Source organism: Microcebus murinus, chromosome 15 (assembly GCF_040939455.1).
Source record: "Microcebus murinus isolate Inina chromosome 15, M.murinus_Inina_mat1.0, whole genome shotgun sequence".
NCBI lineage: Eukaryota > Metazoa > Chordata > Mammalia > Primates > Cheirogaleidae > Microcebus > Microcebus murinus.
Genome location: NC_134118.1, coordinates 35,666,070 through 35,680,385, shown reverse-complemented (window position 1 = coordinate 35,680,385; position 14,316 = coordinate 35,666,070). Strand labels below are relative to the sequence as shown.

General features: G+C 44.5%; 2 protein-coding genes across 2 annotated transcripts in view; one reads left to right on the top strand and one right to left on the bottom strand.

Annotated features, from left to right (window-relative positions):
* Positions 1–6,025, top strand: part of TLR2 (toll like receptor 2) — a 53,925-nt gene extending 47,900 nt beyond the window's left edge. The window contains exon 4 of the transcript XR_012923237.1: positions 121–6,025. The gene's annotated coding sequence lies outside the window, so the exon portion shown is untranslated. The remainder of the gene's footprint in view (positions 1–120) is intronic.
* RNF175 (ring finger protein 175) overlaps positions 1–13,826 on the bottom strand; it is a 40,714-nt gene extending 26,888 nt beyond the window's left edge. The window contains exons 1-2 of the mRNA XM_012783648.3: positions 13,455–13,826; positions 2,631–2,668 (exon numbers count right to left, since the gene is read on the bottom strand). Of these exons, the coding sequence (XP_012639102.1) occupies positions 2,631–2,668; positions 13,455–13,520 (104 nt within the window). The 5' untranslated portion in view covers positions 13,521–13,826. The remainder of the gene's footprint in view (positions 1–2,630; positions 2,669–13,454) is intronic.
* Between the last annotated feature and the right edge of the window lie 490 nt (positions 13,827–14,316).

The following is a 14,316-nucleotide window of genomic DNA, read 5'->3' as shown; positions in this document are numbered from 1 at the left end:
AAAAAAAAAACAAAAAACAAAACAGCAGGCTTGGCTCACAGGAAACAATTGGGGATTTCAAATATAGCAGTTGATAAGCTTCGATTATAAAGTTTTTCTTTGTTCTTTCCCTTCTCACAGGTTTGGGGAAGGGACAGCTGAGAGGAGGAGCCGGATTCTATCAGCAAACCCAATTCCTCTCAGCCCTTTGCTCTCCCATATGTGGTTGTGGTGTGAGTCTTTTCAAGTTAAGTGATGAGGCTAAGAAATACTGATGGGCCTGGGGAAGACCTGCGTTCCAGGCCCTGATCTGCTACTTCATCGCCTGGCTTTCCTGGGGAGGTCATGTATTCTCTGTGAGCCTCAATTGCCTCCTTTGAAAATTTAAGATAACAATCCCTCTGTAATTCCAGGGCTGGCTGTAAGATTTTAAAATACATACATTATCTTATTTGTACCTATTGCAGAATAATAATTACTATTAGGCTGAATCATATGAAACTGCCAGTTTTAAAAGTCAAAAACAGTAGAATGTCGGTGATCTCAAGTAATTTATGTCATTTTCAAGTCAAAGGATATCCTGTAGATGGTGCCTATGCAAAGGATAGTATATTATCCATGGGGCAATGAAAAGCTCCTGAATGAGCTGTATAAATTGTTGTAGAACTATTATGGGATACTGTATAAATTGGAGTTGTATATGTAGAATTATAATAGTTGTAGAACTATTATAGGATAAGAAGAAAGAATAGGCCTAAGTATTATCTTAGATATGCACATTAGGATGATAGCTGGCTATTTCAGTTTTTAGTTGGATGCTTAGTTTTCAGCAGGGATAGAGAAAAACCACTAGAATGTAGTAAGTTATTTGGTTTAATGTCATAGAGCAGAAGTGCCTTGAAGAAAACCTAGAGCAGTGGTTGTTGAACTTTGCTGTAAGTTAGAAATCACTGGGGAGCTTTTAAAGATCCCAATTCCCAACCTGTACCCCAGATCAATTAAATGACCATTTCTGGGTGTCATGGGCTGCATTGTGTCCTCCCAAAATTCACATGTAGAAGTCCTCCTTTGAGGACCCCCAGTACCTGCCAACCCAAACCTGCCAACACCTTGATCTTGGATGTTTAGCCTCCTAAACATTAAATTAAATTTATTTTCTAAAAATAATTCTTAAATTTATTATTTTTAAATTAAATTAAGTTAAACTTCTGCTGTTTAAGCCACCCAGTCCGTGGTATTTTGTTATGGCATTCTTAGCAAACTGACACAGGTTTCCAGGATGGGACCTGGGCATCAGTAATTTTTAAAGCTTCCCAGGTGATTTTAAAGGGCAGCCAAGATTGAGAACCACTGGCCTAGAGGAAAAGAGAGAGGCCCAGGCTCAATGATGGGGAAAAGGGTGAAATTATGAATGAAATTTCTTTGTAAATATTGGTTAGCATCATCTTTCACCCAGTTCCATCAGTCACAAAATCTCTAGGACTGGTTACAGCAGGCAGTACCCTAGCTAGGGTACCAATCAGAAAACACTGTAGAGTAGTAAGTAGTCACAGGATTGTGACCTTTCCAAGGCACCTTTGATGCCTGTTGGGTTCTCCCGCTGTCCCGGCATTTCTACAGAAAAGGCCCCAATCCAAACCCTGGGGGTGCCCCCTGCTGGAGAAGGTGTAAAATTGAGCCTACACAGCCTAGTAAATACTCATGCTTGAGTTCAGCTTCTTTGAGATGGATTCTTAGAATGTTAGTGCTAACATTCCCACAGATGGAATGAAACCCCTTCATTTATCACTGACGAAGCTGAAGCCCATATCAGGTAAGCGACTGCAATAAAATTACATGGGCTATTAGCCTGTGTGTTGGAAGCTGAACTCAGGAGACAAGAATGATTTCTAGAAGCTCATTAAAAAAAAATACACTTGTTCCCTTGAAGAAATGGGAAGTGAATAAAAATCAAAAGGGTACAAGAGCTTAGTTATGGTTTTTACAGCCCCAAATCCAAAGTAACTAATTAAGATTCTATGTAATTAGCAGACTTTGAACTTAGGCCACGTAGAGAGAAGATTGAATTCGTCATCAGTCTAAAATGGTACTTGTATAGATATAAACAAAATATGCTTTATGATATTAATCTATTTTGTATATATAATAATAACACATCTCAAATGGGTTCAGCTATGTGGAAGTACTTTGAAAGTATAAATTGGTACACAAATGCAATAAGTATTTCCTATTATGAGTAGGAATACAATCATGATTGATTCCTATAATGCAAAAAAGGAAGAACTTTTCATTTTTATTTCATTTCATGTAGCACTCACAGGCCCCACAATAAGTACTGGAACACACAGGAAACAGCATATAAAGCAAACCAGATGTATCATGTGCCTAAAATAAATAGTAACTTGACATAACCATATTCTGAAGGATATATTAATCCAGCTTTGTGGGAATACATGGATCATGCTGTAAAAAACAGACAAAATTCATACAGTTTTGGTCTATGGTCTCTTTGTGCACACATGGCTATCTTACTCCACCTTCTCTATCCTGGAAAATTTACAAATAAAATGATGACTTCATTCATTTTTCAACTGTTAAGGTAAAAATATAATTCTTAGTAAAACAATTGTAAAAAAATACTAATCACTTACTTCCATGCATCATCTGCGGAAAGCTTTGTGTGAGATATCTGAAAGACATAAAAAGGGCCCTTATCAAAATTTCCTTATTTTATTGGCTTGCATTTTAAAGCATTACATTGGAAACCCAAACAATGAAAAATAATGATGTTCTTGAGTACTGGAATAATCTAGGATGAAAGTCCTAATAAAATAATTTGCTTACAGAACTAAAACAACACAAACAAACAAAAACCAGTAATTAGGTCACTGTTAATAAATGTTTGATTCAGTTCCTAGGTCATAGAAGCAGATGTGGTGCCATTCCTGCAGTTTTGTTTTGGTAAATCAGTCAAGGTTATGGCTTCTGGGATATGATGTTTGAATCTGAGCACCCCTAAAGAACATCTATTTTTCTGGTGTCGTAAATAATGCCAGCAAGTAAATTTCATCTTCAAGTTCAAGGTTTTAGAGACAGAGCTGCACACAGGCTCTGTTTGGAGCACTGTCATGCCCTCCTATAAAGGAGGCATCATTACTGACCCCAGGGAAGGGAGTAATCTGGGCTTCTGCCTTTGTAGATGGAGCTGGAGAGCACACAGACCATTACCAGGACAGTGCTTTTTTGACAACCTGCAAAGCCCACCCATGTGCTGCTGTCTCCTGATTACACTAATCCACTACTTCTGGTCATTTGAAACCTTCAAGGCCAATCATTGGAAAGACATAACCTTTTAACTTTCACCAAGAGCATAGACAGCTTAGTCCCTAGTTCAGTAGTGTTAAAAGCTACTGTCTGAAAGCTAAAATTCCCAATGATGGCAGAGAAGGGAAGGCAAATAAAACATTTTTTACACAAACCTGATATTAACCATATTTTTGCCCCATTTTCTTCAAATGGTGTGAGCAATTCTGATGCATGGAAAGAAACAAACGCCATCCATGGTTCAGTCTAGGATTTCTCTGACTTGAGGTAAACAGGCTCCATAATGTTATAAAATCTATGCTTCTGTCAGAGTCTTGAGGGATTCCATTACAAGAGATAACAATGCTTACCTGGATGACACAGGTTAAGTATAGGTTTAGGCAATATGTGCACAATGCCAGAGCTTTCTGACAGTGCCAGGAAAGAGGAAGTGGGTGGCACAGAGGGTGATACTGGCAGCTTCTCCATGGCTGTCTGCCCCCAAGTGATCCTACCAGGTGGGTAGGTCCTGAATACTCCAATGGAGGTCACAGTAGCTGCACTTAAGTGCTGAGTTCCAGAAGCAAAGCAACCCTCAGGTAATAGAGATGCCTGAATCTCTTCCTTTGTTTGATAGGTCCCTGTCTGCTGACTCACTTTGCAGGAGAAAACATTAGATGGGTTTGGAGCCTTGAGCCATGCAGTCACCAAACAGTGAGCTGACTGGTTGTTTGGGAGATGACCATAGGCATATATCACTAACCAGTGTTTGTCTCCATTTCCTTATTAGAAACTGGAGATTGAGGCCGGGTGCAGTGGCTCATGCCTGCAATCCTAGCACTCTGGGAGGCCAAGGCAGGAGGATTGCTTAAGATCAGGAGTTCAAGACCAGCCTGATCAAGAGCGAGACTCTGTCTCTACTATAAATAGAAAGAAATTAGCCAAACAACTAAAAATAGAAAAAGTTAGCCAGGCACGGACGGTGGTGTGTGCCTGTAGTCCCAGCTACATGGGAGGCTGAGGCAGGAGGATCCCTTGCAAAGGAGTTTGAGGTTGCTGTGAGTTAGGCTGACGCCATGGCACTCTAGCCCAGGCAAGAGAATGAGACTCTGTCTCAAAACAAAACAAAACAAAAAAAAAGAAAGAAAGAAAGAAAGAAAGAAAGAAAGAAAGAAAGAAAGAAAGAAAGAAAGAAAGAAAGAAAGAAAGAAAAGAAAGCAACTGGAGGTTAACAAAAAAAGAGAGAAACTGGAAATTGATATACTAGTTGCTCTTGTCTACTTCATGATAATATTGTGAGGATAAAGAAGCCATTATATTAGAGTTTTGAAAGAAAGTACTTAATCCATGGCTAATTATCTTAGTAAATTTATAGTACTTCCTTCATTTTGCTATTCGAAATCTTCAGGTTTGTAGTGTTCAATGTTAAAATTAGCTTAAAATAAGGAACCACGTTTTTAGTTATGTTGAGAGAAAAGTTCCATTTACCTTTTACCAGTAATATAGCACTGGGCATAACTGTCTCTAACTATCCACCAGATTCTAAATCATTTTTAATGAAGTTGGATAAATTATTTTTTGAAGACCAGGAAGATTTAGGGGGTAGAAATCATACCTGAAAAGATTTCTGTTATATACAACTAAGAACTTATTTAGTTCAAGTGATATTAAACCCCTTATTTCCTAGGGAAAAAGTGAATTAGGATGATGATGATACTTTTAGAGACATTTCTTTTCTAATAATAGTTCCAAATAGTACAACAGTTTTTTTATTTTTGTCTAGGATAGGGCTTACTTTTTGGCAGTCTTTTCTGATATATATTATTTTGCACATCCATTCAAGATCACAAGAGGCTTTACTCTAGAAATTAAAATGACACTAAAATTTATCTGGAGGGATAAGCATATAAGGATAGTCAGGAAAATTCAGAAAAAGAAGAGTTAATACTAGGGGCTTGGATACCAGATTCTGAAATCCATGATATAGCCACAGAAATTAATTGAAAGTCGGACTGGCCCAGGAAAAGGAAGACAGATGAGTGAATAGAACAGAGTCCAGGAATAGATCCAAGTGCATATGATAAATGAGTCACTTCAAATCAGTGAGGAGAAAATGAATTGTTCAATAAATGGTGCTAGGACCACTGGCTGGGCCTTTGGAAAAAAAATAAAGCTGGATCCACACCTCATACCCTGCTTCAAAATAAATTCCAGATGGAGCAAATATTTGAATGTAAGAAACAAAATCTTATCTTTTCAAAGAACCAATTTTTGGTTTCATTGATCTTCTGTATTATTTTTTTGTTTCACATTTCATTTAGTTCTGCTCTGACCTTTGTTATTTCTTCTCTTTTGCTGGCTTTGGGTTTGGTTTGTTCTTCCTTTTCTAGTTCCTTGAGATGTGACATCAGGTTGTTAATTTGTGATCTTTCTGTCTTTTTGATTCAACAAAAATTCTTTTTGATGGATTTTCCTCTGAGGAATGCTTTTGCTGAGTCCCATAGATTTTGATAGCTGTGTCCCCTTTGTTGTTCAGTTCAAAGAATCTTTTGATTTCCATCTTAATCTCATTCTTGACCCAATAATCATTCAGGATCAGGTTGTTTAATTTTCATGAGTTTGTGTAGGTTTGTGATTGATTTCTAGTTTTATTCCATTGTGGTGTAAGAAGATACATGGTGTGGATTCAATTGTTTTGAATTTATTGAGGCCTGCTTTATGGCCTAAGATATGATCAGTCTTGGAGAATGTCCCATCTGCTTCTGAGAAGAATGTTTATTCAGTAGTTTTTGGGTAGAATGTTCTATAAATGTCTGCTAGGTCCATTTGGTCTAGAGTCTGGTTTAGGTCCAGTGTTTATTTATTTTCTGCTTTGATGATTTGTCCAGCTCCCACAGAGGGGTGTCAAAGTCCCCAGCAATTATGATGCTGCTATTTATTTCTTTGCTTAACTCTAGTAAAATTTGCTTTATGTATCCGGGAGCTCCTGTGTTAGGTACATATATAATAACATTTAGGATTGTTATGTCTTCTTGTTGAATGGCTCCCTTGACCATTACATAATGACCCTCTTTGTCTTTCTTTATGTTTGTTGATTTAAAGTCAATTTTATCTGATATGAGAATGGCTATGTCTGCTCTCTTTTGGTATCCATTTGTGTGGAATATTTTTTTCCATTATTCCACATTGAGTCTGTGTGCATTTTTGTGGTTTAGATGTGTTTCCTAGAGACAGCAGATACTTGGGTTGTGTTTTTTCATACATTCAGCCAGCATGTATCTTTTGAGTGGCACATTCAAACTGTTGCCATTAAGAGATAGAATTGATATGTGGGATGCTATTCTGTTCATCATGTTGGGTAGTACCTTGTTGCTTTTTTTCCTCCTCTTGTGCTATTGTTTTATGGGAGTTGTGAGCTTTAGCTTTGGTGGGTGATTCTACACTGTCTATTGTGCTGATTCGTCTATAATGCTGTTCTGAGTATTTCCTGCAGGACAGGTATGGTTATGACAAATTTCCTCAGTGTTTGCATGTCTGGAAAAGACTTAATTTCTCCATCATATGGAAAACTTAGTTTTGCAGGATATGAGAGTCTAGGCTGGTGGTTGTTCTATTTAAGAAGATTGAAGAAGGGGCCCAATATCTTCTGGCTTGTAATGTTTCTGCTGAGAAATCTGCTGTTAGCCTGATGGATTTTCCTTGGTAGGTCAGTTGTTGCTTGAATTCTGGTTGCAGAATTTTTTCCTTCATTTTGACTTTGGCCCAGTTGATTACTATGTATCTTGGAGATGTCTTATTTGCTATGAATTTTCCTGGTATTTGATGTCCATCTTATATCTGAATGCCTGAATCTCTGGCAATACCAGGGAAGTTTTCCTCAATAACTCCCTCAAATAGATTTTCCATGCTTTTAGCTCTTTCTTCCTCTCCCTCAGGGACACCTATAATTCAAATGTTAGTTGGCTTCACATAGTCCCATATCTCTCTCAGTGATTGCTCAAACTTCTTTATACTCTACTCTGCCTCTTTGCAAGACTGGGCTAGCTCAAGAGCCTTGTCTTCAAGCTCTCAGATAACTTTCTTACTTTCTTCTCCTTGGTTTAATCTGTTGCTGATGCTTTCTGCTGTGTTGTGAAGTTCCCTAAATGACTCTTTCATTTCTTTAAGTTTGATTATATTGTCTAGCTCTTTAGTGACTTCATTAATTTTCTGAAATTTGTTTTTGGCTTCTTTTTGTTGGTTTTCAGCCTTCTCTTCAATTCCATCCATCTTATTTGCCATTTATATTCTGAATTACATTTCTGTCATTTTGGCAATTTCCTTGTAGTTGGAGTCCACCACTGTAGCTCCATTGTGATCCCTTGGTGGTGTCAAACTATTTTGTTTTTTCATGTTGCCAGGGTTCTTTTGCTGGTTTCCTTACATCTGGCTCCTCTTCTCTCAGCTCTGGGTTAACAGACTTGCAGGGAACTTGTTCTCCTTTGCTGGGAACACTCTAGTTTAGTCAGGGGAAGGGGAGGACCCTAGATGGAGCTTTTGTGACCTACTCTGGAATGTTGACCCATCAGAGGAGGGGTGCGAGCAGTGAGCACCTGTAGAACAGCTGTTCTATTTTAACCTGTTCCCCTGTGATTGCCTCAGTTTGAGCCAGCAGTGGATGATCTTTGTGTGGTGTGGAGGGTTCTTCCCCAGCTTATTGTTGGAAGTTTGTATGGGGGGCTGGATGTGACTCTCTCCACCACAGCTATTATTATGGTGGATTCCTCTGGTTGGGGTCACCCTCTAGAGGTGATAATGGCTGCCGGGTGAGTCTATTTAGGCAGTGGTTGTGGATAACCAGGCTGTGGGTTTTTGCATGACTCAGATCCAGGAGTAATGTCAGGGCTGGGGGGGTCCCAGGTAAAGCGATGGACCTCAGAAGGTTTCTGCTGGCCTAGCAGCAGTGGTAGAGACTCAGGGATAGCGTCTTGGGGCCTAGGCTAAACTCTGGAATCTGAGGGGTGGTATTATAGGTCCAGCAGGGACCCTGGAACTACAGGGGCAAAGTATGGGTGCAGCTAGAGCTTCAGAGCCAGCTCTGGGGGTTTTGGGGGCAGAGCAGCCCCTATGGAGGGCTGTTCTAATAGCATAGAGACTGCCAATGTCCAGTTGCACAGGCAGGGGTTTGTCTCAGTGGCCCAGGGACTGTGCAGGCAGGCCAGAGCTGCTGGTCAGCCACGGCTCTCCCCACACACCTAGGACACTCTGAGGCTGTCTCCCAAGGCTTCCCAGGTGGTGCTTATGGCATCTGTGGCTCCTCCTCTGCTCAAGTTCTATGCAGTGTAGGAGGCAAGCTCAGCCCCCAGTCACAGGGCACAACCCAGGGGAGCTTCTGTTGTATCCGCTCCCTCCCTGGCCTGGCGGGGGTGACGCAAAGGCTATTGCTGGAAGGCTGAGTCCTGAGCAGACCTGGCTTCATGCACCAAAGAGATCAGAATGGCATTGGTTGCAGAAACCTGGGATTGGCAGCTAAGAGATCTCTGCTGCACCTGCTCTCCAATGCAATGTCTCTGCACAGTCTCAGAGCAACTCCCCAGTCAGCCCAGAGGTCAGCATTAGATGAGGGAGACCTCTTAATGCTCAAGCTGCCTGCAACTGTTATCACTCTCCAAAAAAGCAGTGGTCTCTTGGGTAGCTTCTATTCTGCTGTCTCCTCCTCTTCCCAGCAGTGTGGATTGTATTGGGAGTCCCAGCTTAATCTTTAAGTTGGTGGGTGGTGCTTCTGCATAAGATTAGGCCACGTGGGGATAGGCACTCCACCAGATCACTGCATCTCAGACCCCCACAGTACCCTCCCATCAGTCCTACCAGTGTGGGCTCCCTTGCCTCCCAAGTCAAGCTCAAATCTTTCCCCCCTAGCAACCCGCTTGAGTCCTGGGGACACGGGATTTGGCCAGCCTGTGTGTTTGGCCTGCCGGCGTGCATCTTCTGGGAGTGCTGGCAGGCAGGCAACTCCCAGACTGGGCACCCCTAGCTAGGTCCACCACAGATCCCCGGAGGGCACACTCTCCATGGAGACCCCAGACTGGAGGATGCCACAGCTGATGAGAGGCATCCGCTCCAGAAAGTTTCAATCTGCCCTCCCGGCTGCAGTGGGTGGGGGAGGGGCAGAGAAGGAAAGGAGTCTGAGTGGAAGAGAAGAGATGGGGGACCCTGGGTCCCCCAGCCCTCCTCTCTGGAAGAAAGCCTGCACAGAATGTCCAAGCTCCAGGATCACACCAGTTCTCCACACAATTCAGTGGATGCAGCAGCGCCTGGTCTTGCCAGAGTGGAAAAGCTTCCAAACAACTCAGTAGCCCGCTGATTACCGAAGGTGCGTGGAAAGGAGAAACAGGTTCCCCACTTTTTACACCTTCACTGGGCTCTGAGCCTCTCTGGGTTTGATCCTTCCCCTTCTTTTCTGTTTTTCTTTCTCCTATTCTGCTTTGCAATTTCCCTCTGTGCAGTCCCTGGCAGGCTCTGGCACCTCCTCCTCCAAACTACATCTGAGCTGTGCCCATTCCCCACTCTCCTTTATCTGAAACCCTTCCTTCCCTCTGGGATGCTATGGCAAGCAATGTCTCTACTCAGCCATCTTGCTGGAATCCAGAAAGAAAATCTTAAAAGTGCTAGAAAAAAATATGGGTAAACATTGTTATAACTGTGTGGTGGGAGTAGCATTTCTAAGTATAATACAGATCCCAGAAAATATAACGTATAAAAGCTGACAGATTTTGAGGACATAAAATCAAATGTATTATAATTATATTTAAAAGGCAAATTAAACTAGGAAAAACACAACATATGTGATGGGCAAAAAGTTAATAACATAAACATAAAAAGAGATTTTTATAATTTAATCAAAAAGAGTCAAACATTCCAAAAGGATGAAGTACCAGGATAAGAAATTCACAAAAGAAGAGCTACAAGTGACCAATAAATTTATGGAAAGATGTTCAAGAGCACCAGTAATAACTGCATTAAAACCAAAAAAGCAAATAAAAACAAGGTCTTCCAGTGAAACATGCACAATAAATCAAATATATACATATACCTCCTCTCTGTCCACAAATACCACTAGAATGACAGCAAAAGGACAAAGAAAAAAACAAAGATATAAACCTCCAAGTACAAGGAGAATGAGTCTAAAGCAACCAATTTGGGCCAGCGGAAAGCAGCACTGCAGAGTGGAGGGCAAGGAGGACCCCCAGCACATGGGCAGCGCAACAGCTGGCTGGGTGAGCCAAGACCCTCAGGAGGGCTGGGGGTGGTCCTAAGGCTTCCAGAAATGGGGTTGCAACTGGGGTTGATAACAGAAGGTTCAGCTGAAAGTTCGTTTAAGACCTGGAGGTCCCCACACTTGCATTACCCTAGTGGTTAAACCTGAGGTCCCGGATTGGGTGCCAGGTGGAAGGAGGGAGAGCAGACAGCACTGACAATCTGCGTCTGAATTCATTGTCACAGCTCTAGATTCGGGCGCAGGAGACCTGCCCCTCTCTAGTAGACCTGGTGCAGCTCAAACTCTGAAACATACAAAAAAAATGTTTTGTGTCTTTTCTGTCTCTTAAGAAAATACTTGGAAATAAACTGAGTGAGTAGACATTGACTCTAGAGTGATGATGTAGGACTGACACCCCAGAGGGGATTGAAAGGTTGAGATGGAGTAAAGGAATAGCCCATTCGTAAAGACCCTATTTCCAAATAAGTTCAAATTCACAGGTACTGAGGGTTAGAACTCAGACATATCTTTTGGGGGGACACAATGCAACCCACTGCAGTGCCCAAGCCAGGGATGAGGACTGACCCCACTGACTCCCAAGGGAACTGTGGTGGGTAGGGGAGTAGGGGAGTGAGTAGGGCAGCACAGTTAGGGGACCCTGGTCTGCCTAGACACCTGCTTCAGATGGTTTGGGGTGACCAAATTTAAAACTCTATTTCTGATTTCCCAGCCCCTATTCTGGGGTTCCTCATTTTCCTGGAAGATGGTGCCTACCCAGGAAGGAACGTTGGAGCTGGGGTCCCAGATTATGACGTTGTATATTACTGTTCATTTATTTATTCAATAGATAATTATCGAGGTCTGGCCATTTGCCATTTGCCAGACTCTCTTGCTATCGGCCAGACCAGAGAGAGTGTGGTCCTGGAAATACAGTAGCTAGCAAGACAGAGCCTGTGCCTGCGTTCCTGGGGCTTCCATGCCGAAGGAGGTCCTGAGACAATCAGATCACAAACAGACACGCTACAGGTGGTGATAAGCATGATGAAGGAAAATACAGTACAGTACGGTTTAATGTGATGGGATGCTATCAGATATAGGCTGGCCAGTAACTAGGAAAATATCTGTTTTCCTTTTCTTATTCTCAGCTCTTGTATAGTATGGCTGAAACCAGCACTTCTTGAACCTCAATGTGCAAATGCATCACCCTGGGGTCTCGTTAAAATGCAGATTTTTTTTTTTTTTTCGAGACAGAGTCTTGTTCTGTTGCCCAGGCTAGAGTGCCATGGCATCAGCCTAGCTCGCAGCAACCTGAAACTCCTGGGTTCAAGCAATCCTCCTGCCTCAGCCTCCCAAGTAGCTGGGACTACAGGAATGCGCCACCATGCCCGGCTAATTTTTTCTAGTTGGCCAATTAATTTCTTTCTATTTTTAGTAGAGACAGGGTCTCACCCTTGCTCAGGCTGGTTGCAAACTCCTGACCTCAAGTGATCCTCCCGCCTCGGCCTCCCAGAGTGCTAGGATTACAGGTGTGAGCCACCACTACTGACCTAAAATGCAGATTTTGATTTAGTAGGTCTGGGGTGGGAACTGAGACTCTGCATTTATAACATGCTCCCGGGTGATGCCTGGGTGGCTGGTACCCAGATCACATTGTCTCGCTATGTTGTGGGATTAAGGGAAAAGCTGTAGGTGCATCTTGCACAGAGTTAGCAGAGGGCCTGCACCTCACTGTGACACGTAAGGCATGATGCCAGTCTTAAGAGCAAACATCAGCAGCAAAAGTGGACAGTGCTAAGTCCTTTGCCCCTCCTGGCACACAGAGTTCTCAATTCAGAGCCCCCTTTGGATGATCTGGGTTTGAAACCAGCAAGAAACTCACAGAGTTTCCTTAAAACTTCCCTGCATCTTAGAAAAGAAAATCCATATGCACAGTTTGGTACACGAGGCCCTCCACAGCCTGGCTCCTGAGCCCTGGGTTGCTGCATTCATACTGCACAGCATCCCTTCTCTCTGCCTTTTCCCATGGCCATTCCCCCAACAATTTTTTTCACCTCCAAACAACCTGGTACTGCTATTCCCTCCATCTGGCATTCTAAGTCCCTCTCATGACCATGTGGCCAGATCCTAGCCACTTTCTAACATTCCCCAACGACCCGCTCTAAGGCCATGCCACTGCCGCCTTGCACACCCCCCAGTCAGGAGCAATCCCTTGCTTCTTAGAAATCCTACAGTCCAACCTATTTGGGGACATTAATCTTTTCCTACCTGCTATAATGAATAATTTCTGTCCTTGTTTTAAGGATGTGGCTTTCTCCAGGAAAGGCCCACCTCTGATTGTATCCTGCCCCCAAACCCCTCCTGGTACCTAGCCACAGCGCAAGAATTGTCCTATGAATAAAAGATAAAGTAAGATTGGGTTTGCAATCAGCAGGAAGAGGAAAGGGTAGTTAGACAAGCTAACAATCCGGTCCCATCCAGACCTACAGGATCACAAGCCCTGCGGGCTGAGCCCAGTGATCTGCGTTTTAACTAGTCCTGCCTGTGTTTTGATCCACTCTCAAGTTTGAGAACCGTGGCATCTAGTGCACCCCTTCCCTCCACTCAGGTGCCCGCCGCCTTTCCCCAGGGCCCGGGAGGCTTCTACTGAAGAGGGGGGAGGAGAGAGCGGCCAGTGAGGAGTGGAAGGGGATGATCCTGGAACAGAAAGAGGAGCGGGGAGAGGGATGGAGGGAAGGAAGAAGGGGAGGGAAGAGGGAGAAGAGAACTGGAGAGGAGGAGAGAAAGAGGGAGGAAGGGAGGACTTGCATCCATTAGCATCTTCCAGAAGGTCATCTGTCCCTACCTCTGTCCAGGGCCGGCTCACACAAGTGGGGACCGGGGGCTTGGAGACCTAGCATGAGCCTCTGGACCCGCGCCCCCGCGCCCCCGCGGGTACCTGCTCCTGCTGGGGGGGCGCCTCCAGCACCCGCGCCGCCTTGCGCGCCGCCACCCGCGCTGCCATGCTGTCGCCACCTGCCGCGCCGGGCGGGGGTGGGGTGGGTGGGGGGCGGTGCTGGCGACCCGGGCCTCCCCGCGCGGCCCGGCCTCCCCGCGCGGCCGGGCCTCCCCGCGCGGCACAAGGGCTCGACGTCCGCGGCGCCCGCTCCGCCAGCTCGTTTTGGGCCTCGGCCGGCTCCGTACGCGGCCAGTCCGCCCGCCTGCGTCGCTCACGAGACGTCCGGAGCTCGGCCCGTGCGTTTGGCGGGAACCAGCCGTTTTGTTAGCAGGTGACAGGGTTGGGGGAGGGGTCAGAGGGAGGTAGGAAGAGACACCGGGAGTACACGGAGTAAAACGGGAGAGGGAGGAGAGAGGAAGGAAAGGAGGAGGACGAGGAGGAGGGGGAGGGGCGCGAAGGGGAGGGAGAGATTGGGAAGGGAGGAGGGAGGAGGAGAGAGAGCTTCCCCTCAGCTCCCATCTGAGAGTGTTCCTTGGAGACAGGGGTTGAGGTGGCTGTCCCCACGCTTGAGACCGAACCTCTGCTGCATCCCTAGTCCTCTCCATTGCCAGGGCTCGCTGCTCCTTCTTGTCCTCAGTTGTGTGTGATTCCTCCAGAGATAAGTAAGGATGGAGAGAAACCCCGCTCCAGGGAGAGACTGCAGACATCCTGGGCCCCGTGCAGCTCCAGGATGCGGGCGCACCCTGCCCTCGCCCCTCGCCTTTCTGGGGCACCTCTCCCCCTTTGCACTCAGGGCTAAGCCTGGACTCCAAGTTGGGAACAAGCCGGAACACTTAGGCAAGTCTTTAGAAATAACGTGGGT